Source organism: Amblyomma mixtum, chromosome 2, assembly GCF_055824585.1.
Source record: "Amblyomma mixtum isolate Tamu chromosome 2, ASM5582458v1, whole genome shotgun sequence".
NCBI lineage: Eukaryota > Metazoa > Arthropoda > Arachnida > Ixodida > Ixodidae > Amblyomma > Amblyomma mixtum.
In genome coordinates, this window is record NC_143013.1 from 262,540,390 (window position 1) to 262,565,601 (window position 25,212).

Here is a 25,212-nt window from a genome sequence, read left to right on the forward strand (position 1 = left end):
CCAGCCACAACGTCGCGATACAGTAATACAGTGGAACTTCGTAAATTCGAACTTCCTGTTTGTTAGAACCTTCGGTCCTTTCCGATCGACTCAGATTGGCCTCCGCATAATTCTAACAACGTTTCAGTAGCCTCCGAGTTCTATTTATCGGGATTCTACACTACCACGACGGCCGTCAACAAAACCATTCGCCCCTAACACACTCCGATAGTCCGGGGTCGTTTACGTATAGTGCACAGCAGAAGTTTACAAGACGCGTATGATCTGGAACAAATTTATTTCCTTGTTATATAGAATTCAGCGCAAAAAAAAAAAAATTAGACAAGGGACGAAGTCAGGGACACAGAGACGTTCACGAGCGTTAGCGCTCGTGAACGTCTCTTGTCCCTGACTTCGTCCCTTGTCTGATTTTTTTTTTTTTTGCACTGAATTCTATATAACATGCTTCACCAACTAGCCCGGCAGCTTGCTCTCCTGAACTTATTTTCTTGTGCTTCCGCGCCACTTATAGTCGCCTGGAACTGACACCAGCGGATGGAGCACGACAGTCTCGTCGCAGCTGCGGGCATTCTAATAGCGAATGGCATGGGTGACGGCGTTGAAATAATTCTTTTTTTCGCCCAACTGCATCCCGTCAATTTTTGCAGCCGACTCTACTAGCATACATCACCCAAGAAGGAAGAAACGCCTCGAGAAGGCCGCAGCAAGGAGCCCAGAATTAGGTGGCGCATGCGACAGGATCCTGCCGGGCATATATTGAGACGCCCACGTAACACCCACTCGCTCCGCTGTATATATACTATGTGTGCACATACGTACACGACCGCAAGGCCATCGGCCGTCTGTCGTGCGTATACCTACACGGGGGCCCCCGGCGAGACAGGGGCCTTAATTCGAGACACCCACTGGAACACTTCGCGGGTGGCCGCGTCACGGTTCGAAGCGCGTGGTCCGCAGTGGCGTTTTGACGTGAACTGCCCCGAGGGTGAAGGGAGAAACGAGACTGCTGGCGGAGGTGCGACTGCACCGCAGTCGAACCTTGTTACAACGAAATAATGGGTATAACGAAGCTACGGCTATAACGAGGTTCAGTTGTAATACTATTACTATGCGTCCTGCGTGAGAAAGCCGTCAGCGGCACGCACACACGCTAAACTTTCCCACGCCGTTTGCTAATTGAGGGTCCTTAACCGCAACCATTCAGAGCAGAACTCAACCGGACCCTCTATATCAGGAGTGTGCCGTGACGTGGCTTAGTGTAGCATGTGGCATGGCGAGTGGCGTGTGACAAGGTGGTGTGGTCTGATGCGAGGTTTTATGGCCTAACGGGAGGTTTTATGACGTGATGAGTAGTTCTGGGGAGCAATATGCAATTTTGAGGTTTGTGGTGAGGCGGCGCTATGTGCGACGTTCACTGCGGCATTCGGTTCGGTGGTGGCTGCGGTCTTGTGACAGGGTGGAGTGTGTGCCGCGAGTTCGTATCAATCAGTGAATAAAGAAACGGACTCACACGGACGAACGTAGAAATGTTTGCAGCAAAGTTTGCCACTCGGGCTCCCATGCCACATTCTACACAAAGAAACCCGTTCACTTCGTGCAGGAAAACGCGGACTGACAGACACATTTTTCATCCCCCGAGTTCCGATCCAACTATATGACATGTATTTTGGCGACCTTTGTCCGTCGTTTGTTGTCTTCGTCTTTGTTTTACTTTCGGTACAATTTTCTGCGTTTGCACCGAAAAGCATCGGATAGGAATTCAGTCGTAAGCGCAGTGGTCGTGTCGTTTGCTTTTCGCACGCGTCCTTACCCGAGTGCTTGCTGTATGCATACGTCGCAACATGCACAACGAACGGGATGCATTAGCTTTCTCCGCAATAATAAAAGACAAAGTGATCATGAAGGAAAATGACGCGAAATACCAACCAAGGAGCGATAAGCGCCAAAGCGCTAAGGATATCGTTGCGTCCGACTTGCTTTGCCTTTCGTCATTGCCATCTTGGGTGGCGTACAATGCGAGGAGTAGGACCAAATAAGCGTTCCATGGAAAGGATGACACGCGAAATGATTCTTGCTTTTCGGCGGCGCTAGACAGATCACAAAGGACTAGAAATCGGTATTTGGAATTCATTTTTTTTTTCTAGAACAGTAATTGAGAAGTAATTTTTTCCAAACGAGCAAACAGACACACATAGCAAACAGGACGGCTGTCCCCTCCTATCATGTCTGTCTGCGTGCTAGTGTGAAAAAAAAGGGTAGCGCTGAATTACTTTTCTACAAAATATACGTCACCAACCAGCCCCGCAAAGTGTTTTGGAATTCAGCGCACAAAATTGCTCTTTACAGTGCGATTTTGTGAGGCAGTCACTCTTACTTCCATTACATGCTTGAACTATCATATTTCACATTATACTGCTTCTCCCGCTGCGTGATCAATACAGTAATCTCGTTATATCGAATTGCGCGCTATATCGAAGCGCTGGGCGCTTTTATTTGTGTGTGACGTATACGATTAGAAGTGGGCTTACGTGACCGGACGATCCCAGCTTAGCTCTATTAATAGAGTCTCCCGATATACTCCGGGTGGGCTTCCTACCGGTCGGGGCACACATGAAAGGCTACTGCACGAGTTTCCGCCGGTAGGAAAGCACGCACCTAGATTTATTCAGGGTAAGGAAGCTATATGTTACCTTTTATGCATCGCCTCGAAGCAACAGTGAGCACACGTGGCATTATCGAACCCGGCTCCTTCAAGAGAGCGTTTTAACGACCACGTGAACTTAATCGCGCGATAAGGCGGGGACGACAGCCACAACCCGTTGCTATCTGTAATCCGTTGCAACGAAGACAAGAAGGTTAGGCAGTATGGTCGCAGAACTAGGTCAAGTGCGCTTATCCATTGTGGTCCGCTCACTGAGGCAAATGAGAGGCGTTACAGCGTTATTCACGAATGATGCTGATTAATGACTGACGCTGGGGAATCAAACGCTTTTATAAATATGAATTGGTTATATTGTTTTAGACGCAACCGAAGTCAAAGTACAGGTCTCTCCAATATGAAAGGGAACAATTACCACATCGCACAAAGCCACGATTTTACGGTTATTTCTCTACTAATTGTTGAAAATGGTTGTTTTGACTATACGCCAAGAGGAAAAGTAATTAGAAAGCAGAAAAAAAATAATACGCTCGTCACAAATACATACTTGCGGAGTATTTAATTTAATGCTCAAAATTTGTTCCTTTTCATATTGGAGGGACTTGTTCCCGTCAAGTGCCACATAATTTTTTGTTAGCCTTTCGGCGTGCCGAAAGTCGCGCATTATTAAACCTTTATAAACATCGCAGCCTTTTACTTTTCGGTACACATATCCCAAGCAATAAAAAACGATCAAGCATTCATATTTGCTTTCGCACCTGACTTTTTTTTTTTTATCCCAGGACTTCTTCGGAAGATTTTTCTTCCTTTCTTCAAGCCCATTTTCTTTTAAACCAACTGGCGATCGGTTTTAGTTAGATTCTAATTATTTTGTCCATTCCTTAGAGATTTCACACCTCTCAAATCGCCACCCGCGACAGTGCCCAGAGCGTGACGTGCGCGACCAGCAAACATAAAAAAAGAAAGAAACAGAATCAAGAAAAGAAGAAGTCGAGTAGCGTGAAAAGATGTCGTCATCCTATGGAAATTTCCTTATTTATGCCACTACACCATGGCCAATCCCCCCATGTGGGTATGTGCCATTATAAAGAGGATGAAGAAGAAGAACAATCACCTGCTTCCAGTAATCCATGTTGCAAACGCCGGCGGATCCGTCAGGCAGTCGAAAATCCGGTGTCGCTTATCGCAGGACACGTTTTCTTTGAGACGACACAAGAACTGAGGCAAGCGCACCGCCTCTCGCTGCTACACCACGACCACAATCGAAACAACGACAGTCGCTTCCCTGCCAGGCTCAGGCCCGCCGCTCACTTCTTCAGCAGCGGCGACGACGAAAGCGCTTGTTCCGTCGAGCACGGTCCGTTCGCACCACCACGACGGTAGCTGCCCATCACGCCGCAACGCTTCAAGCAACGCCGTCTTCTGCTTTCGGCATCGAGCCCTCGCGTGAAGGTCGGCACCGCTCCAACTAAACTGTCTCGCGCGGACCACTCGGCGAGCAAGCGAAAATAAAAAAAAAAAAATAAAACAGACACGCGCCGCTTAGGCGCGTTGAGAAAACGGCGAACAAGCGCGGCGAAAAAAGAATAGAACAACGACGTAAGCCGCGAGAAGTTCAGGACTCGACTGCTTGTTCTTCGTGGCAGTAGTGTGCTTCCCTAAGCACGAACGGAGTGGAAAAATAAAAGCACAGAAGTCGGTAGAGTCTTCGCGGTGTCGCGCGCGCACCGGCGAACGGGCGTTGTTGTGTTGCCTTCAGCTGCAGCGCTGCTGTCCCAAAACGTGCCGCACGCGGGCGAATTCGCAACTGGTTTGGGAGGCAGCAGGAGCAGACGACGGGGAGTAGCAGACGGCGGGATTGAACGATCAAAAACACCAAAAGAGCCTAGAGTGGAGAGAGAGTGAGAAAGAGGGGTGGGGCGGCGGCAGGCGGCGGCAGATTGCGGCGGACGCAAAGATAAATACGACGAGTGCGGGGAGGCCCGGTGGCGCCATCTGTCCAGCCGCTTTTCGGCGCGGCGATCAGCCGCTGCCGCTGGGGAGGGCAGGGTCGCCGTCGTCCAAGAAGGTCGGGTGGAGGGTAGACGTTGTTCCGCTCGTTTCTCGCACGCATCTTTCTCTCTCTCTGTCTTTCACTTTTGTTGTTTATCCTGGGCTCGCTCTTTTCTTATTACTTGCCACTGTGTGCGGCGCAGTTTCTTCAACAAGGAGCAGGTTTAGGACCCCAACTATACTAGTCTCGAACTGGCATCGCTTTTCGCTGTTTTCTGATTTCGAACGCAGGCAAACACGTAACAAAAAATGGAGGGGGGGGGGGGGGGAGGAGGAGTTGGGGGTTCCTCTGCGCTCTCTTAGTTCAGGATCAGAACTGAGGGGTGTGGGGAAAAGGGAAAAAGGGGGGAGAAGTCGCGGAGCTGTCTTGGCGGCTCCGCTCTTTGAGGGGACGAAGAAACTTGTTCATTTATTTTTGTTCCTTCATATCGCTGCTTTTTTTATTTTACCTGAGCGGAAATAGAGCAGCTCTGTGCTGTATGACAGGCTGCACGTCGTATGCCATGGGCCAAAGCGACACGATCGTTCCTGCCCGTCCGCCCTGGCGTACAGCTTTTTGTGGCATTGAACTTTTGTCAATTTGTTTTTTCTTTTCTTATTTTTGTTTGTTTGTTTGTTTATGGGGTTTAACGTCCCAAAGCGACTAAAGCTATGAGAGAGACGCCGTAGTGGAGGGCTCCGGAAATTTCGACCACCTGGGGTTCTTTTACGTGCACTAACATCGCACAGTACAACGGCCTCTAGAATTCCTCCTCCAAAGAAATTCAACCGCCGCGGCCGGTATCGAACCCGCGTCTTTCGGGTCGGCAGCCGAGCACCATAACCACTGAGCCATCGCGGCAACAAACAAACAATCTTTTCTTATTTTTATCTTTAAAGTACTCAGGGGCGGAATTTATGAGCGAAAAGTAAAGGACAGGGCGGCCCGGACTATGCGCAATCATCTCAGGAATTTTTTTTCGGTTTGGTACTTCTTTACGCCAACACAGCAATTACTACATATATGAAGGGCGCCGTAAAGAAAATAAACATTCACGTGACTTACTGTTGTACTCCATTAAAGCTGTCCAATGGCTTCAGAGCGCCGGCAGCGCCGCATCTGTTTTGCCTACATAGTAGTCTGTTGTGTTGGCTGACGAGCTACAGCAGCATAGAAAGTTTAAAATTAAAATTGGTTTTTGAGGCAAGGACTTGGCGCAGTAATTGTCTCACATCTCGGTGGACACCCGAACTGCGCCGTAAGGGAAAGAAAGAAAGAAGGTGGGAGTGAAAGAAGGAGGAAAGAAAGAGGTACCGTAGTTGAGGGCTTCGCAATAATTTCGACCACTTGGGGATCTTCAACGAGCACTGACATCGCACAGCACACGGGCGCGTTTGCAAAGCTTAGCCTCCATCGCAACGTGACCATCGCGGCCGGGTTCGAACCCGGGAACTCCGGCTCCGTAGCCGAGCGCCTAACCATTGAGCCGCAGAGGGCACATCATTTAGTCTTGTTTACTTTTCCGTCGTTTTCCAGGCAAACGTTATAGGTGGCGAAGGTGACACGTGTTGGTTTCGAACAGTCAAATCAAATTAACCTGGCGCCATCGACGGACGGCGCCGATTTCTGTTTTACCGAAGTTGTAACGGCCGGGTAGTTTTATCGGTATTTTCTCAGATTTTAGTGTTTATCACCATCGTTTCCATATCCGGCTTATCTAGGCGTGCCAAGATTCCCGTTATGTGTCATGCCCGGGATGCCTTCCAGCCGAAGCGGATTAAAACGCGGTTCGTCCGGCGTATAGCCACGGCAGCGGCGACAGCAAGCCTCCCCTGAAAGTAGCCAGCGCAGCTCTTCCAGTGGACCCTCATCTACATGACGAAGATAGTTGCCAAGGCTAGCCGTAATTGTCCTTCCCGATAGGACCAGGGGGTCAGCTGGGTCCAGTTACCATGTTTGACCGCGGCATCCATCGTCAAAGGAGCAGTTTCCGGCGAGCGGTTTCCCTTCATCGCGTGGCTTTGCGTGTGGCCCCTGGGCCTTGTAGTCTTGCACTGATGAAGAACAAGTGCAGGCCACTCGTGCGACTACTTGCAAGAAGTGGGAACTCCACTCGCGGACCTTCTGGCACTCTCAGTTGCTATAGTTGCTAGTTGCTATAGCACTCGGCAGCGAGTGCGGCCGTGAAGCTCCCTCTTACTGAGACTCCCTTCTGCTAAGACGTTCCCTTTTGCTGAGAGGCACTCTCAGTTGCTCCTTACGTCTACATAATGTAAATAGTTGTATAAAGTTTTCAGTGTCTTTCTCGTTAACCATTCCTCGTCCCTCCTCCGGCCCGACCACTCCACCTTAGTCCCAACATGTGCCAGCATGGAAATTCTACTGGGGAACTGTGCGGCACATGTCAACGCCTTTCATTTGGTTCCTTTTCTGCCTTTAATAGCTATAGCTGTTAAGCTCTCGCTCCTGGGTTTCGCGTAGTAGTAGTATGTCGTAGTTTGTCGTAGTCATCGGCGTAACCGGTGGGTGCGTTGCCACGGGAACCACTCGGAGGGCGGTTACAGTGCAAGTAGGAAGGTGTGACGTGAGCGGAGAAATGCGTAACCGGTGGGTGCGTTCCACAGGAACCGTTCGGAGAATGGTTAACGTGGAAGGAGGAGGAAGGGTGCGGCGATAGCTTTGGAATGCATCACGGATTTTGCATCTTCAGGTACCGTCTTTTCCAAGGGTAACAAGGCAACGCGTTTTGTTTCTCAGCCGTGTAATGGGGAACTTTATGACACTATAGATGGCGAAGGTGAAGCGTGCTGGTTTTTGTTTTACCGAAGTTGTATGGTAGGTGCAGCTATTTATCGCAGCGTGTTCACATTTTTGCGCTTATCACTTTCGTTTGCACTCCCGATTTATCTTTATGCTCTAAACGTTTGTAAGGCAAGGAGTATCTCTGATCTCACCTGTCGACACTTCTTGGTCGTTGGGGGTGCCGCAAGGGCACCACATGAGGTACAAGCCCCATTGCCTTGATACTTTCGGTAAAGACTGTACTTACAAGCAAAAGCATATGTGCTGCAAAAGCTTTCATCTCCGTGTATTGCGCTGCGTGCTTCGGAAACACGACCGACGCATGCACGTAACCACTCGCTGGCAAGAAATGCCGTTCGGAAACGCTTCCTGCTCTACGGGTGACCGTTACACATGCAGGGGAGCACCCGACAGGCGGGCGACCCGAGACAGGAAGGAGAGAAGACCGCAAACTGCAAAGAAAGAAAAAAGGAATTGAAGCAAAAGCGGAGACCTCCCCCGCGGTGTCCCGACACGGCGACACGCACCGTTGGAGCCGCCAGGAGTGAACTGCCTTCCTAAGGACCCCACCACGTCGCCCCCAGAGAATGCACGTGTGTGAGTGAGCGCGTGTGATTGTATGTTTATGCTTGTGCGTGTCGTGGGAGGTCGTGGTAAATGTGTTATACGAGAGTTAATGTGGTAGTGACGCAGTCGGGGGTTTGTGGGGCGTGCATTAATTCTGCGGCGAATGCATGCAGTGTTTGTCGGTCGTCGTCATCGGATCGAGTGTTGCCTCGCTCTCGTTGCTTTGTGTTCGGAGTGACCCCCGCTGTCTCCCGAACCTCTTCTTGTTAAGTGGGGCCGGAGGTCGCGACTGAGCCGTTCCGGCTCCCGCCGAACGCGGACCGCCGACATATAACTCTCGGGATTAGCGCCATATCCGACAGAGGCGGACGGAACCGCTGTGAGGTGCCACTGATGTCCCACTTTCGGTATTTTCTACGGCCGAAATGACTAGTATTTTTCTTTTTATCGATGCTACGACACGACAAGCGGGCTCTTTGAGAGGGATCTTTCCCTCCGTGCAACAATAACAAAGTTTTTACCACTACCACTAGCTACCATGCCTTTCATTTCTGTCTGTTTATCACACTGATCGGGGCTCGTAAATACGCCCTCAAGATAAAACTTACGCAATGGGTTGAAATTGAGAGTTATGCTTTGAGCAGACAGAAAAAACAAAGATCGGTGGAGGGCGAGAAATGTGGGAACGCTTTTAATTCTATGTAATAGCAGTGCATCATGTTACGTTATCTTAAATGTAATATACGCTATTTATTTTCACGTGTGGAATCGTTTCTCGATTTCTACCATTAGGCCACTGGACACGATTGGACAGAGTGCGCTATGGATTCATCGCCATCATCAGGAATCGGTCGATCAGAGCGGTGAATAACAATTAGTGAAACGGAGTAACTACAGCATATTAAAACATCAACAAGTTCTTCTGATTATATAAGCTTTTCATTGCATCCACACGCATTCCCACAGCATAAATCTATGAAATTTTACGAAAATAAAGCATCTGCAGCGATATTCAGATTTGCAAGTACCTTTAGATGTAATTGTCCCTTTCCTCAATGTATACCTCTAATGGCACGGTGGATGCAAATACAGGGGACGAAATACGAGAATATATACTCAGTTGCACATGCCTGCGCTAAATCTGCGGACCAGTCTTCGGCGCTTCACATGGTGGTTGTGGCTTCATATCTTCGAAGATGATGAGCGAACGAGTGAGTGAGTGAGTGAGTGAGTGAGTGAGTGAGTGAGTGAGTGAGTGAGTGAGTGAGTGAGTGAGTGAGTGAGTGAGTGAGTGAGTGAGTGAGTGAGTGAGCGAGCGAGCGAGTGAGTGAGTGAGTGAGTGAGTGAGTGAGTGAGTGAGTGAGTGAGTGAGTGAGTGAGTGAGTGAGTGAGTGAGTGAGTGAGTGACAATGTTCTAGTTTGGTGTGGCTTATTGAGGTTTAACTTCCCAAAGCGACTCAGGCTATGAGGGACGCCGTAGTGAAGGGCTCCGGAAATTTCGACCACCTGGGGTTCTTTAACGGGCACTGACATCGCACAGTACATCGTACAGTACAATTTCGCCTCAATCGAAATTCGGCCGCCGCGGCCGGGATCGAACCTGTGTCTTTCGGGTCAGCAGCTGAGAGCCGTAACCACTGAGCCACAGTGGCGAGGCCACCAGGCAGCGTAAACATTAAAAATAGCGTGTCCAAAACGTCCGTGACGTAAGAAACAAAGATATTGACAGAGTGGCTGCCGTTGAAGCGCTATAGGTCGCTAGGCTTAGCGGCAGTGGCTAGGCCAGCGCTGCCCCGAATTCCTTGTAATGATGGCACCGCAGCATATGCCTTCATCTAAGTGGTGGCCATTTGTGGCCCTAATTAGTCTTATCTCTCGCTTCTTTTTTAATGGGAAACTGGTGTGCCCCTCTACGAAGCCGATAGCACAACCGACGCGTGACGACACAAGCACACCCGCGTCCCCATACTCACCGCTCCAGAGCCCAGATTCTTATCGCAGCAAGATGACATCCTGTGCGTACAACCAAGGCTGGCCCCTTCACTGTACACGCGTGCAATCCTATTCGAATTCACGAACCTAAGACAACTGTTGCGTGCAGTATATATGGAGCGAGCGAATGTCTGCAAGACTAAGTAAGCCGTTTCGTTATGGGTAAAAATGGAAGCTCTGCCGCTGTTCAGAGCAGACAGCGCAAATAGGCGGAGGTCAGAAGCACACCACTCCTTTTGTGGAGCTTGTTTCTTCTGTGATAGCGCTTCTACGCGGTTCCAAGAAGCACCATCTTGCTGAAAATATCATTCCGAGTGCTTCATTTCTGTGTCCAACAAACAGGAGCACCGCCACGCTATAACGCGTCCATGAAGCTGAACATCCAGGCCACCGTGATCCAGGCTCGCTGCGTTAACCCTGTTTCGTTTTCTTTGAAAGTGAGCCGTGACAATCATAGGCATCTAGCTCATGTGAATCCGGTATCAAAGACGGATAAATTGCGAGGACACTTTGGCAAATAAAGTGCTGAGAGGAGAAAGCCGAGGACACTATGCCGTGACGACTTCCGGTGGATGTGACGTCACACCGTTCCCGTGGCTATATCGATACCCAAATTATACATCTTTCGGGAATCTTAAGTGTTAATTACGCTTAATTACACATTTCTACATCTAATTGGACACAAATCCAATGTTTTTCCGACGATTTTGTGACAATTTTCACTATGCCGGGACGACTTTCGGTGGATGTGACGTCACATTGTTTTGGTAGCTAAATCGACGTTTGCGCTATTTCGACGTAATTTCGACATTTTTGCCTATACTTAATTAACGAATTAATCTACAGTCATCGAACTTGGCTTCTAGGTTCATTTTTTACTCCCCTATCTGAAGCAACCATTGGTTTCCTTCTATCTTTTTTAGTTCCAGAGTTAAGCCCATGTGACACGCTTTGTTAACGGACGACAGTATGCGCCAGTAAAGGCTTTCGCCTCAATAACCGACAACCGATAACAAGCGTCTGAAAGCACGAAGGTTACCGCATAAGCGAATGTTTCGATAACCGACAGCAGCATTCTAGCTCTCTTAGTCGTGCATTCGCACCACTGCTCAGAACTGGCCCATAAAAAAAGAATAAAGCCGGATCAGAGCTAATTAGCCGCTTCTTCCGCAACGTGGACGGATCGAAGGGGCGGGAAAAACGAGCCGGCTGTTTACGTCCTTATCGAGGGCCGGGAGACCGAGACTACAGATGCGCCGTGGCATTGCACTACGGAGCCAGCCATCTGACGCGCGTGCGCGGGGCCTGGGAAAGTGAGGAGGACGGAGCGATAGTGGTGTGCTGTGCTGCAACCGAATCCAGCGGCAGATTTCGCCTTCGCGCCATGGGAACCGGAAGGCCGCGTCCCCAAGGAGACCAAAGAAGAAAGAAGGGCGCGCGTCGCGTTCACGATGCTCTCGTAACCTTCGTGGATGCGTTGTCGTCGACGTCGCTGTATCCGACGTTAATTACGACGGCAGCTGAGAGTCTTGACTGCCTCGGTGTAGCACACGTCTTACAACGCGAAGGTCAAGCCCTCATGGTCGTCAAGCCGAAGGTCAGCAGCGCTGTATACTACATGTTTCAGCGTTGTGCGCGGTACTTCAAAAAAGAATCTTCAATACCAATACCCGGTACCGTCATAAATTGTATTACGGATGCAGATACAGGACAGAGAAGCGATCATGATGTAACAATAGCGCAAAAGTAACACGAGGGACGGAAAGGAACGACGCAGACCAGCGCTATCTCGCAGCTGAGGTTTATTTGTATACGCAATTTGTACAAGACACTTTCAAAACACAAAAACATAAACAAGCAACCCCTCCTCCGAAGTCCAATTAGAGAACCGAAGTTGGTTTCCCATACAGATACCGCATCGTCGATACTTCAATACATCACATACAATATTAACAAAGCTGGTATAACACGCATGATTGGTTAAGAAATTTTTCGATGGTTTCTTGAATGTTTAATATATTCAATATATCGCCCTGTTTTTTTGAGTGGGTTTGAACGAATTGGGCCGCATGGATTTCTTTAAGCTGCAATTTCCTTAAACTCTGTTGTTGGCACAGCTGGTTTTGTTAGAACTCTTAGCATCGGACTAAAGTCACGGTGACGTTGAAACGATGACTTCAATAAACAGCCCAGCAAAATCTTTGTTTGAAGTTAATTATCTTCATGCGAACCGGTTTATGAGCACTTGACTACATAAGAATAAACTTGAAACATTTTCTGTTTGTTACTGCAATATTTACTAGGTTGTCTGTGCCTTTTGCATATGCTAAAAGGTGCAAGCTCCGTACACATGGGAAAGCCGGACACTTACTTCCTTAGCAGTGTGTTTAACAGACGTTTCAAATTGAACATTGTATGTTAAAAGCTACAAGGAAAATAACGAAAATAAAATGGGTGAAAGTTTTTATCAGGCAAAACATATCTTGCTAACCACGAGCGGTACGAAAGAGCCCCATGATGCGGCCGTGCTATAAGCGAAACAACTGAAAAAAAAAAAACAGCCTCTGCATCAACAGCAGCTCAGTACGTTGTTGTGCTGTATTCTGTGAAGGTGCCTTCTATCGACGGACGGGATGGAGAAAACTACGGCTTGTTTTACTTGCTTCTCCAAACGAAAGGAATACGTCGGCTGATGGATTTGATGCTGCCGGCACTGATGACCTCAATACCACAACAAAATTGAGTCATCCATTGCAAGATTAGTTTATTAGATTAATTAGATAATCAATTTAATAAATGCGTTCGTTTACTTTTCCAGCAAAAGTGCTTTTGGGGGGCCGCAAGCGAAGCGACGCGGTAATATAGTCGTGTTCGGCCGTGCGCACAAAAATTAAAAAGACACCGCAAAGAAGCGCTCGATGAGGTCAACGAATCAATCAATAAACCAAACAATAACGATTGATCAGCTGTCACCAGTAAGTCCAATCTTCGAAGTGCGAGGATCGCTGCAAGGCACCCAAGTTCATTACGCGTCAGATCGTTCGCACTTCCAGGAAGTTGTTGGTGTATAGTTCAGTGAAGAACAAAAACAGAGGGCGTGAACTTTCAGGTATGAGCGCTTTCGCCCTTCAGTACAATACACACCACTCTGCGTGGTTTATTGTCAAGCGCAATAACTGAAGTTCATTCATCGTCGATAAAAGCACAGGTCTCCTTCCACTCTCTTTGAACGACAGCGCCTCTACCGCTCAAATATATCAGCCAGCGTATGTTCGTACACGCCATTTCATCGTCTCACATACATTATATACCGTCGGCGCTTGTTAATTCAAGCGACAGTTCGTTCTCGCCATGTCAGGCGAAAGTAACGGGAGAACGGTCGGAACGGTCCACGCTATACGCGGTGACGGTGTCCTCTTTGAATGTCTTTTTTGTTGTTGTGGTGTCAACGACAGGTGTTTTCTGTTTTCTTTCTGTGCTGTTTTTTTTTTTTTTGCCTTTCAGTGACATTGACGTCACTTCGAGCAATGTACGGCAAACCATTTCATTTTTATATTTTTTTACGTACGCCTCTGGCAGGCCAGGGACCGTGATCGCGCACGCTGCGGACAGCTGCTGCGAGCAGCTCGGATTAACGATCGACTACACAGGCGTCACGGCAGTATCGTGTTCCTACTCAAGTGTCTTATTTACTGCTGACTGCGCAGTAAGATCCCAGATCATCTCGGCGTCTCCGAACGGACCAGCTAGCCATCAAGGTAAATTGTGCAAGAGCGCGATGTCGGACGCTCTGGTTCACAGTGTCCTTTGGAACAGAGTGAAGACCAAAAAGACAGCGTATACTTACCGGTAGCATTACTTATACCCAGATTAATGAGAACACACATTGCTGCTGCTGAATGAAATCAAAGAAGGAAGGAAGGAAGAAAGAAAGAAAGAAAGAATGAAAGAATGAAAGAAAGAAAGAAAGAAAGAAAGAAAGAAGGAAAGAAAGAAAGGAAGGAAGGAAGGAATGAAGGAAGGAAAGAAAGGAAGGAAGGAAGGAAGGAAGGAAGGAAGGAAGGAAGGAAGGAAGGAAGGAAGGAAGGAAGGAAGGAAGGAAGGAAGGAAGGAAGGAAGGAAGGAAGGACAGTAGCCCTCGAACGCTGCGGATGGCATCCGCGAGCCTTCACTTAGCACGGCGGCCAAACGCTGCGTTACAACGGTACAGGACTATACGCCCGAATTCATGAACGCGCTTATTGGTCTCAGTAAACATGACATATACCCAGGTGGCGGGATTGGCCAAGGTTTGGTGGTTAATGCTAAGTAAAATCATAAAGTATTTGCGTGGAAAAGAAAGGCATGAGGCGCAGAAGTAGAGTCATGTGAAAAAAGATCCGGTCGACTACTTCGTATCCTACATCTTCCCGTTCTTCCAAGCTCCAACCTGGATAGCATGTTTAACCTACCCCCCTATACCTAAGCGGCCATTGATGATATGCTATACATTAAAAAAATGGTTTTGATGAAATGAAATGGCGCAGTAACTGTCCCGCTTCTTGGTGGAGACCCGAACGGAGCCGTGAGGGAAGGGAGGAATGTGGGAGTGAAAGAAGCAAGACAGAAATAAAGTAGATGTAGTGAAGGGCTCCGCATAATTTCTGTCACCTGCGGTTCTTTAACGTGAAGGGTTCCGGCATAATTTCAGCCACCTGCGGTTCTTTAACGTGAAGGGTTCCGGCATAATTTCAGCCACCTGGGGTTCTTTAACGTGAAGGGTTCCGGCATAATTTCAGCCACCTGGGGTTCTTTAACGTGAAGGGTTCCGGCATAATTTCAGCCACCTGCGGTTCTTTAACGTGAAGGGTTCCGGCATAATTTCAGCCACCTGCGGTTCTTTAACGTGAAGGGTTCCGGCATAATTTCAGCCACCTGCGGTTCTTTAACGTGAAGGGTTCCGGCATAATTTCAGCCACCTGCGGTTCTTTAACGTGAAGGGTTCCGGCATAATTTCAGCCACCTGGGGTTCTTTAACGTGAAGGGTTCCGGCATAATTTCAGCCACCTGGGGTTCTTTAATGTGAAGGGCTCCGGATTAGTTTTAGTCACCTGGGGTTCTTTAACGTGAAGGGCTACAGCATAATTTCAGCCACCTGGGGTTCTTTAACGTGAAGGGTTCCGGCATAATTTCAGCCACCTGGGGTTCTTTAACGTGAAGGGTTCCGTCATAATTTCATCAACCTACGGTTCTTTAACGTGAAGGGCTCCGGCATAACTCCGGCATAACTTCAGCCACCTGTGGTTATTTAACGTGAAGGGTTCCGGCATAACTTCAGCCACCTGCGGTTCTTTAACGTGAAGGGCTCCGGCATAATTTCAGCCACTGGGGTTCATTGACGTGAAGGGCTTCGCATAATTTCAGCCACCTGGGGTTCTTTACCGCAAAGAGCTCTGGCATAATTTCAGCCACCTGAAATTCTTTAACGTGAATGGCTCCGGCATAACTTCAGCCACCTGGGGTTCTTTAACGTGGAGATCACCTCGCTCCCAGGGACATGCCCATGATTTCTCTCTTACAACGCCGACAACACCGACACCGGATTTTCTGGTGAACGGACGCCTCTAACGCTACAGCGTTCATACCTGCAAGAGCGGCTATATAAGGCCGGCTTCGAAAGCATCGTGAACACTCTCACATGTTTCTATACCCGTACACAGCCCCGGAACGATAAATGCGCGCTAGAGCACGCGGGGCTCCGGTGTCGTCGCGCTGCCCAGCGTTCTGTGTTTGCGTAAGCAAGCGACGACAGATCATCGGAAACCGGTAGAGAGAGCTCCCATAACAATGGCCGCGAGCGAACACACACAGCCGGCGGCCGACCCTGCAGCAGGCGGCAACACGCAGCGCGCGCGCCTGGCTCATTACGCATTGGCGGAACGCGCGCGTTTCGGAGGGCATTTCACTGCCGATACGCGCCAGCGGCGGCGCGCGCACACAGCAGTGCGTGAAGGCATCCGCGGCCGAACCTGCCTGCGGCAGCGAGGATATCGACACCACGCTCGTTGTTCTCAGCGACGACGTCGGCGGCATTCCTCGACGGTGGCTGACGCTCCGATGCGGACAGAGGGAGGAGGGCGAGCAGATCGGGTGCGCGTGCGCAGGAAGTGAGAGTTCTGGTGGAGTCGAGTGTGTAGACCTTTTCGCATTTGGCTTGTTTTTTTTTTTTTGAGGGGGGGGGGGGGGGGTGAGCAGCCATATTTCACTGGACTATGCCAGCAGCATTCTGATTGGGGGATTTTCATGCGGGCATCTATTGCGCATGCAGCACAATCCAACACGCACGCGCGCTCTGTCAAGCTGTAAACAGTGAAAATGTCTATACAGGAGTAATCTCCAGGGTGGAGTAGATTTAAGCTGCACATGGGTAAATTAATCATTGACAAACCACATGGGCGTTGCCATACGGGTACAACAGACCCGGACCAGGAAGAATTTTCCTCCATCCATCTGCTAATTTTCTGAGAAACCTGAGTTTATTTGTTTTGTAGCCATGTAATTGCGCTCAGGTGGATACTAATGACTAATTTATTCCTTTAAAAGTCCTGGTGAAACATTTAGCTTCAGGACTCCCATAATTCCTTTTCCTGTACGGCTCGTGCGGTCTTATGGCTGAATGGGTATATGTCGCATGGGCATATGGGCGCTGTGAATGGAGTGGATTCCAAGAGAAGGCAAGCATAGCGGAGGGTGGCAGGAAGTTAGGTGGGCGGATGAGAGGATATGGTGGCCGCAACTGGCAAAGGACAGGGTCAATTGGAGAGACATGCCTTTGCCCTGCAGTGGGCGTAGTCAGGCTGATGATGATGATGATTTGTGTGCGGCTGTATCGAGTCAGACGTAGATTCTGTACTGCAAACATGGATATCTATGTGGTATCTATGATCTATGAGATTAGGGAGCTTGCGAGGATAAGGCAGCCGCAGCTATCACAGAACACGGTTAATTGGAGGGATATGGGAGAGGCCTTTGTCCTGCAAAGGACGTAGTTATGCCGATAATGGGGATGATGATGATTAGTGGCACATTCGCGACAGCGCCCTCTACCCAGCCCATTGCGGCACTTCTGACCCTTCCAGGTCCGTCCGGATAACAGTGTCGCAGGTGAATCTGGGAGTTTTCGATAAGTCCGTTATACAGCTATCACCAAGCAAAGAAAAACTGGAAAACAGAAGTTCGAAATGTTTTGTCATATCGCGACATGGACCAACCAAACCAGTTTCTTTATATATCATTCGCCAACTCGCTTTTCTAATGGCCGATTGCCAGTTGGTCTTCTCTACATATCTAACGACACAGCGACAGTAGTTTTCTTTCCCGCACTTTTACTTACCGGCATGTCTGTTTTCTTCACAAACAGACGTCAAACAGACGCCTGAGTAAAGTATAACTTGTCGGGCCAGTTGGTCCATTATGGATGCAAAGTAAGAACTGCGCAAACGAGACACGGACGGCGAAAAGGCAAAGAGGCAAAGACGTTTGTGTGCGACTCTGCCTCTTCACCGTCCGCGTCTCATTTGCGCAGTTCTTTCTTTGCCCGAATTAAGCTTTTGTACAAATCCTCGTGGCAGAGCGAGTCTTTCGTCGGCTGCGCAACGTCTGCGGCGTAATAGAGAGCCAAGCCACAGTACCCACGCGAAATGCCGGGGAGGGACACCTCTGTACCGCTGTGCAGGCTCCAGCCTGTATGGCGGACAGAGTCCAGGTAACGAGCTACGTGCCTCGTTCCTTAACGAGCTTGCGTTCCGCAGCACGTGCCAAACAAGGACACGCCTGAGTCGCCGTCTGAGGCTTGGCAGCCTAGTCGGCACACACACGTCTCACAAGGAAGACCGCACTTGGCCGTACGCGGTATTGTCTCCGGCATCTTTCAGGTCACCGGCAATGTGACAGCCGGGCGACCGCTTCGCCGATGCGCGCTCGGTCCATTCACTTCAATAGGGGGCCTCTGAGCTGCGAATGACGACACGGGGGGGGGGGGGGCATCTATAAGATGCCACCGCGAGACTCTATAGACGCTTCTACGAAGCTCTTCTTGGCCAATTGTTGCGTTTCACTGTCTCGCAACCCCGTGCGTCGAGGTGGCTTATGTTTATTGGTTTCGAAACCAGCTGGTGAATATGGAAGTTCTGGTTACTACATAAGGTGTCGTTTACCGCAAAGGAAGTGGACATACATTGATGTCGCAGTAATACACATAGAGAGAACTGAACAATGTGCAGCATAACTACATTTTCTTTTCAGAAATTCGCGCTTAACCGAAAGAGGTTTATGGTTTATGGGTGTTTAGCGTTCCAAAGCGACTCGTGCTGTGAGGGGCGCCGTAGTGAAGGGCTCCGGATATTTCTACTACCCGGGGTTCTTTTACGTGCACTGACATCGCAAAAAGGTAAGTACAGCTAAAGATGTGTGATGAATATTGAGGCAACAATAGTGATGACTGCGGAATTTACGTCCAAAGCTTTCGAAACGACCCAAGTTTGAAAACATAGAGGCACCGAAACCGCTGAACTCTGATTGCTTCGCTTAGAACATAATATGCTACCGCTGGCTGCCTTCCTAGTATGAGAGTACGGAAGAGCATGATCACGAACGTGTGTGTGTGTGTGTGTGTGTGTGTGTGTGTGTGTGTGTGTGTGTGTGTGTGTGTGTGTGCGTGTGTGCGTGTGTGCGTGTGTGAGGGGGGTGCTACAACGAACATAAAGCACTTTTAAATCCCACCGAGCACCCTGACGCAGCAAGCAGCTGCTCTGCACTGCAATTAAGACGCGAAAAAAAATTCAAGGTGCACTTTGACTCTCTAAAGTGCTGCAAGGCGAAAGCCTTTCCTGGCGCACTGTTTGGCATTGACTGCGAGACTGTTTGTGCTGTACTAGTGCTTTATTTGACTACACACTTTGACTACACATTACAACGACACACTTTGACTGCCGACTTTGACTGCTTCTTTAGCACTCTCTGCTTCGATGAGTTCGGTTGTATCCGTGACTCTGTTCGCAGTAACAAGGTATGTAATGTGGTGGTGATTATGATGATGATGATGATGTAGCCTTCCCTTTGTAACGGGCGGGCGCCTACCAAAGGTGCCCTGGCTGGATAGATACACACATAAAAACACCACTATCAAACGCGAAGCGGCAAACACACACGCGAATACCGACGAAACAGTACTGGTCTAATGTCGCACCAGCGCCCACCACTCTGTCAATCGGCGCTTCGTCGCTGCAACTGCCGCATGGTTTGCCGCATCCGCTGTGCAGCCCTCGTTCGAAGAACGGAAACCCAGCGCCTGCTAGGGTGCCTCGATGCCGTTTGGCATCGAGGCACCCTAGCGCCTGCGGAAACGTAGCGCCCTCGTGCGGTGGCGTTGGCAGCTTCTCGCAGAGTAGGACGATGTGCTCCGTTGTTTCGTCGTGCTCTCCGCAGGCTCTGCACTGGGTGCATTCGACTGTAGTGTCGAATAGTGCACTGCACGGGCTCGGGCCGGCCCGAAAGCCCGGGCCCGGCCCGGCCCACGGGCCGGGCCGGGCCGGGACATGATCTGTTTTGCCGGGCCTGGGCCGGGCCCGGGCCTGAAGTTGCGGGCCCGGGCCGGGCTCGGGCTTAAAGCTGCGGAACCTAGTCGGGCTTGGATCCGTACAGAAACGGCTGGTGTCCGACTATTCATTCACTATTGCAGAGTGAAGTACACAACTGCGGCATAGGAGCACCGACACGGATGAGCGATGGGTTATAGTACGCGCTGAGGAAAAACACTAAGCTTTATTCACTGACTTATTTATTTCCTTATTTCCACGCCGTGGTGCTTAGTGGTCAAGGCGCTTGATTACTGAGCCAGGGAACCAGGGTTTGCGCCTAGCCTCGGCGGCCACATTTCTATTTAGGCGGCAAGCATGACAGCCATGTACTTGGTAGTATCATTGCTCGTTGAAGAAACCCGGGTGGTCGGAATGGTACGGAGCCCTCTGCTTGGGTGTCTCTCACAGCCTGACTCCCCTTGGGCCCTTAAGCCCCCTAAACATAGCTTTTATTTTATAGCTATATTTTTCTCATGTGAGAAAATTCACGAACTAAAGCACGTTTGGTTTTCTTTTTGATCAGCTGACCGGAACGTCTTGTAAATGAAATAGCCACAAAAACTCGCTAGAGTTTGTAAATCTCATCACATAACCACATCTATTCCTCCTTGCTTCTTCAGCCTGGTTGACATGACAATTGTTTTGCCCTGTAAGTTATCACGTGGTTCGCGCGTTATCTTCTGCTCCGCCAGCAAGAGTAAAATTTGCCGTCTTTTTTGGCCACTGACGATCGTCATCCCAAAACATGCCTATACGAGGGGGTACCCAAAAGAAACCGGAATAATTTTTTGAATCGGCAAAGCTTCTGCGGTACCGTGTTTTGCCGCTAGGAGCGCATAGAACGAACATTTCAGAGTCAGTAAGCCGAGTGCCTTCGCTGAAGGAGGTCAGACTAGTTTAGGCAGAGTTTTAGAGTGACGACTGTTTTGTGTGAGCGTCGTTTTTGCAATGGCTGATGTTCGTGAACAGCGTGCGCCGGTGAAATTCTGATTTTTTCTCGGAAAAAGTGGAACGGAAACTCTTGAAATATTCAGAAAGACGTTCAAGGACGATGCTATGGGGGCAACTTAAGTGTTCCTGAATTAAGTCCTGAACAAAGCAACAGTCATGCCAATGGAAAACTTCAAATTCACCTCGCCTCAAGAAAGCTCGTCAGGTGAAACCAAACCTCGAAACAATGCTGATTTGTTTTTTCGACGTGAGAGGAGTCGTCCATTCAGAATTTGTTCCGCAGGGTCAGACAGTTCACCAGGCTTTCTGCTTGGATGTTTTGAAAAGATTGGGCAACAGTGTTCGGTGGAAGCGGCCTGATTTGTGGCAGACGGGTGACTGGTTTTTCCACCATGGCAATGCCCCTACTCACACAGCCCTGTCTCTACGACAAATTCGGACCAAAAATGGCATGACCTCTGTTCCTCAACCCTCATACTAACCCGACCTTGCCACGTGCTACTTTCTTTGTTTCGTAGAATGAAAAGACAGGTGAATGGAAAGCGTTTCGCTGATGTTGCTGAGGTGAAGAAAAAAACGACGGAGGGACTGTCAAGCATCACAAAAGATGAATTTAAACAATGTTTTGAAAAATGGAATGAAAGATTCGACAAACGTATTATTGTAAGTGGAGAGTACTTTGAAGGATATTAAAGGTCTGTGCTTAAAATGTGAACAAATAAGTTCAAACAAAAATAAGTCCGGTTTCTTTTGGGTACCCCCTCGTACACTATTAGAAATGCATTCGGGAAGGACATATTAGTTTAGGACGCTTATAGTCTTCAAAACACACACCGTGAAATACTCAAGCCTCTTAGCTTTTCGTTTCTGCTGAAAGGCGACCAGTTCGGCTATGAGTTCAACCTGTGAGATTGCGTTCCCTAAAAAATGTCGTCCTACTGCTTGCTAGACAGCTTTAATGTTTATACTTCGCGGGCAGCAAAATATAACTGATTAAAATCATGGGAGAATGCAAAGTAGTCTATTACGCGCGTATGCAGCCCTTTTTATTTGGATCTCGGAACTTCCGAGTTTATCTTTGCGCACCTGCACGAGATCCGTGCCCTATAGAGGGCCTGGCGAGCACTACTCTTAATCAGTTCCATATGGGTCAAAAAGAACCAACTTTCTGCAAGCCAAACTCCGGTTTCAGAACCTTTCAGAGTGAGCCGTATGCCTCAAGCGTTACTGTGAAACGGGCCGGGCCGGGCTCGGGCTGGGCTTCACTCCGGGATTCACGGGCCGGGCCGGGCTCGCTAGAGCGATAATTTAGCGGGCCTGGGCCGGGCTCGGGCTTGAAGCCGCGGGCCTGGGCCGGGCTCGGGCTTCAGGTGTCGGGCCCGGGCCGGGCTTGGGCCTCAAATTGAGGCCCGTGCAGTGCTCTAGTGTCGAAGCGCTTGCGGTACACAAGCGTTGGCATGGCACCCGCGCGTGCCTCAAACAACAGGCGGCTGCCTACACTGTTGTCGTAGAAGCTCTCAACGCAGATGTCCTGCTTGGCTGCCCGGTACACTTCCAGTGTCGACTTCCCCTCCATGGCAGCCCTCCACGCCTCTCGCTCCTGCGCATGCACTTGGGTATTAACTGCCTTGGCCCATTTCCTCGCGTTGTCGGCTTGTACTTCATTTCTGAAGAAGCCGAACTTGCGACGAAGGTGTTGGAGCCGCTTCACCCATGTAGTCCGCAGGCAGTATTGACTTACATAGTCAAAGACTCTGCGCGCCCATCGATTTTTGTGCATCAGGCGCAGCCGGCCGTCGTAGGCTATTTTGCTTCTTGCCTCGCGAGCCTCGAAGGTAGACCAACCGAGGTCTCCCTGCACTGCCTCGTTAGCCACCCGCCCATGACACCCCGGCGCCAGACGTCCCACCGCTCGTTGACCACGCTCGAGCCATTCCCTTGTGGGCGCTGTCACGCAGATAACTGAGTTTGCAAATGACAATGCGGGCACATGAACTGCCTTCCACAGCTCGCGGACCATAACAAATCGATTGCAGCCCCATAGGCACCGCCTTCTCAATATGTTTCCCGCTCGCTGCGAAGCTTGTTTCAAGTGTTCCTCATGTTTTGCAGCATATTCTGGCTGCGTGCTGAACCTAATGCCTAGGTATCGGTATTCCGTTGCCATCTCGAGGACGTCCCCGTTTGGTAGGTGGACCGGCTGCTCGGCGTCCAGCGGCGCTGAAAAACACAGCACCGCCGACTTCTTTGAGTTGAAGCTCAGGCCAAGTGGCGCCATGGTCTCAGCGCATATGTTGATGAGAGCCTGGAGGTCCGCATTGGTCTCTGCCATTAATACTACATCATCGGCAAAGACTAGGCCCGGTAATATCCATCGGTCCTTTACACCACCGCTGATGTAGCTTAGCGTGAACCCCAACTGCGCTTCCAACAGCTTGCGCTCCACCCCTGCAGCGTACAACATATACAAAAGAGGGGACAACGGGCAGCCCTGCCTCAACCCTTTCTGTACGGCCACTGGCTCCGAGCTGACGCCGCACACTGTGGCCACCACTGTGCAGCGTGCATAGAGGCGACGAAGCGCGTCGATCCAGGCGGAGGGCATTTCCAATGACTCTAGGCGTTGCATTACAGGCTCATGTGGTACGCTGTCATACGCCTTCGCGACGTCCATAAAACAGCAGGTCAGCCCACGAGCTTCCCTTCTTGCAACCTCAATACACTGGGTGAGGACAAAAATATTGTCCTCCAGCCGCCGGTCTCGACGAAAACCATTTTGGAGCTCCGTCAGATGCCCATTTTGCTCCGCCCAGCCACTCATCCGCACTTTTAACACCTGCGTAAACACTCTGTACATTACACTTGTCACTGTCAGAGGCCGGTAGTCACGCAGAAGGCCGCTGTCCCCACCCCTCTTGGGAATCAGTGTCACTCTTGCACGAAGCCAGTCTGCTGGTATTGGTGCATCTTCCAGAATGCCCCCGAAGATATTCGCCATTTGTTTTCTTGACTGGGCACCGAGGCACTTGACGAGGCCAGCGGGGATGCCATCCAAACCGCAGGCTGTACGCGCGCTGATTTTGCCAATGGCCCTGTCGACTGCTCCACTCGAAACCGTCCAATGCCTGTCGTCCAGAGGTCGTGAGGGTGTTTCCACGCCTTCGAAGACGTACGGCGTGCCATCAGTTGCGTATAGTTGCCTCATGTGGTCTGTCAGTATGCGGTGGAGATCGCCTGTCTTTCCCGTTTCTTCATCTCTGATCAGCGGGTCTGGTGTTCTGCCGTCCATAGACGCTACGTACGACCAAAATTTAGCTGCTGCATTTTTACCAGCGGACTTAATCTCTGCGAGCGTCTGCCGATCTGCCTCGGCAATCTTACGCTGTATCATTGCCTGCATTTCGTGCTTGCGTTCGAGGTAGGTGCCCCAGGCTGCAAGTGCTTCATCCGTGGTCAGCATCTTCAGAGCATAGCGGTGATGGCGGTTTGCAAGCCTTCGCGCTTTATAGGCAGCTTTCACCTCATCATCCCACCACCTTTTTCTGGACCGTCCTCCTCTCGAGCGGGCCAGAGTCTCATGCCTTGCCATGATGCTACGCAGTTCAGTCACGTACTGGTCGTATGTCGCGGACTCTTCGCGGGCCAGGCTTTCTTCGAATTCTTCTGCGACAGCCTCGTACGCCTTGATGGGCAGGAAGCGCTTGGTAGACCGCCTGCGATTCTGTGGCGTACTGCGCCTAGCGGAGGTTGTAAAGTCAAGTCGTATGCGGTTATGGTCGCTTCCAAGGCTGTAGCGGCCCTCTTCATCTATGTGCACGCGACACATGAGGGAAGCTAGGCGCCTGCTGACAAGAGCATAGTCTATGCAGGTGCGACTCCCCCGAGCACACCACGTGAACGCACCTTGGCAGTCCGCCCGCAGATTAGTGACCTCCAGAGAAAGGTCCTGAGCCAGAGTCTGCAGGAGCTCACCATTGGGATCGGTGTACCCGTCCAGCTCTTGGATGTGCCCGTTGAAGTCACCGAAAACAATAATTTCCTTGTCGAGTGCCCAGCGGCTTGCATCTGCTTTGATGCACTGAATGATACTCAAATTCGCTTGATATTGGTCTGCTGCCCCGCCTAGGTACACGACACACACGGCGACCGGGGTACCAAGTATATGCCCGGACACCCATGTGTGATCAGCACAGGGCCCCCCCAGGTGCAACCATGTACTGCTCCGGCGCCACAGGAAACCCACTCCACCACCCTTACGCGAACCAACACATCGGTTACTGCCAGCCCAACACCACAGTTGGCTGGTGGGCGGTTCTTCCAAATCGCGTAGGTGCGTTTCGGCCACCGCGTACAGCGTCACATCCTCCTCAAGCAAAGTTCTGTACAGCTCCTCCCACCTGGCCAGCCTCCTGCCACCATGTAGGTTGAGAAAACCCACAACCACCTTTGCTTGCCTTCTTTTGTGCCGTTTCCTCTGAATCCTCGGTCTCGACACGTTAATCCGTGGCCGTATTCGTCGATGGCACCCGAGCCCCCCCGTCAACACATTAGGCTGTGGCGGGGAGAGGCAGTCTACTGGCGCATCGGGGACC

The 25,212-nt window shown here is 50.2% G+C and overlaps 1 protein-coding gene across 2 annotated transcripts in view; it reads right to left on the reverse strand.

Annotated features, from left to right (window-relative positions):
• The window catches only part of Myo61F (unconventional myosin 61F), a 151,842-nt gene that overhangs the window by 106,267 nt on the left and 20,363 nt on the right, over nt 1-25,212 (reverse strand). The window contains exon 1 of one of the 2 annotated variants that reach the window (XM_089573743.1): nt 3,774-4,543. The exons of the other annotated variant lie outside the window; for it this stretch is intronic. Within the exon in view, the coding sequence (XP_089429869.1) occupies nt 3,774-3,791 (18 nt within the window). The 5' untranslated portion in view covers nt 3,792-4,543. Of the gene's footprint in view, nt 1-3,773; nt 4,544-25,212 lie in introns of those variants that run through there. 2 annotated transcript variants of the gene reach the window in all.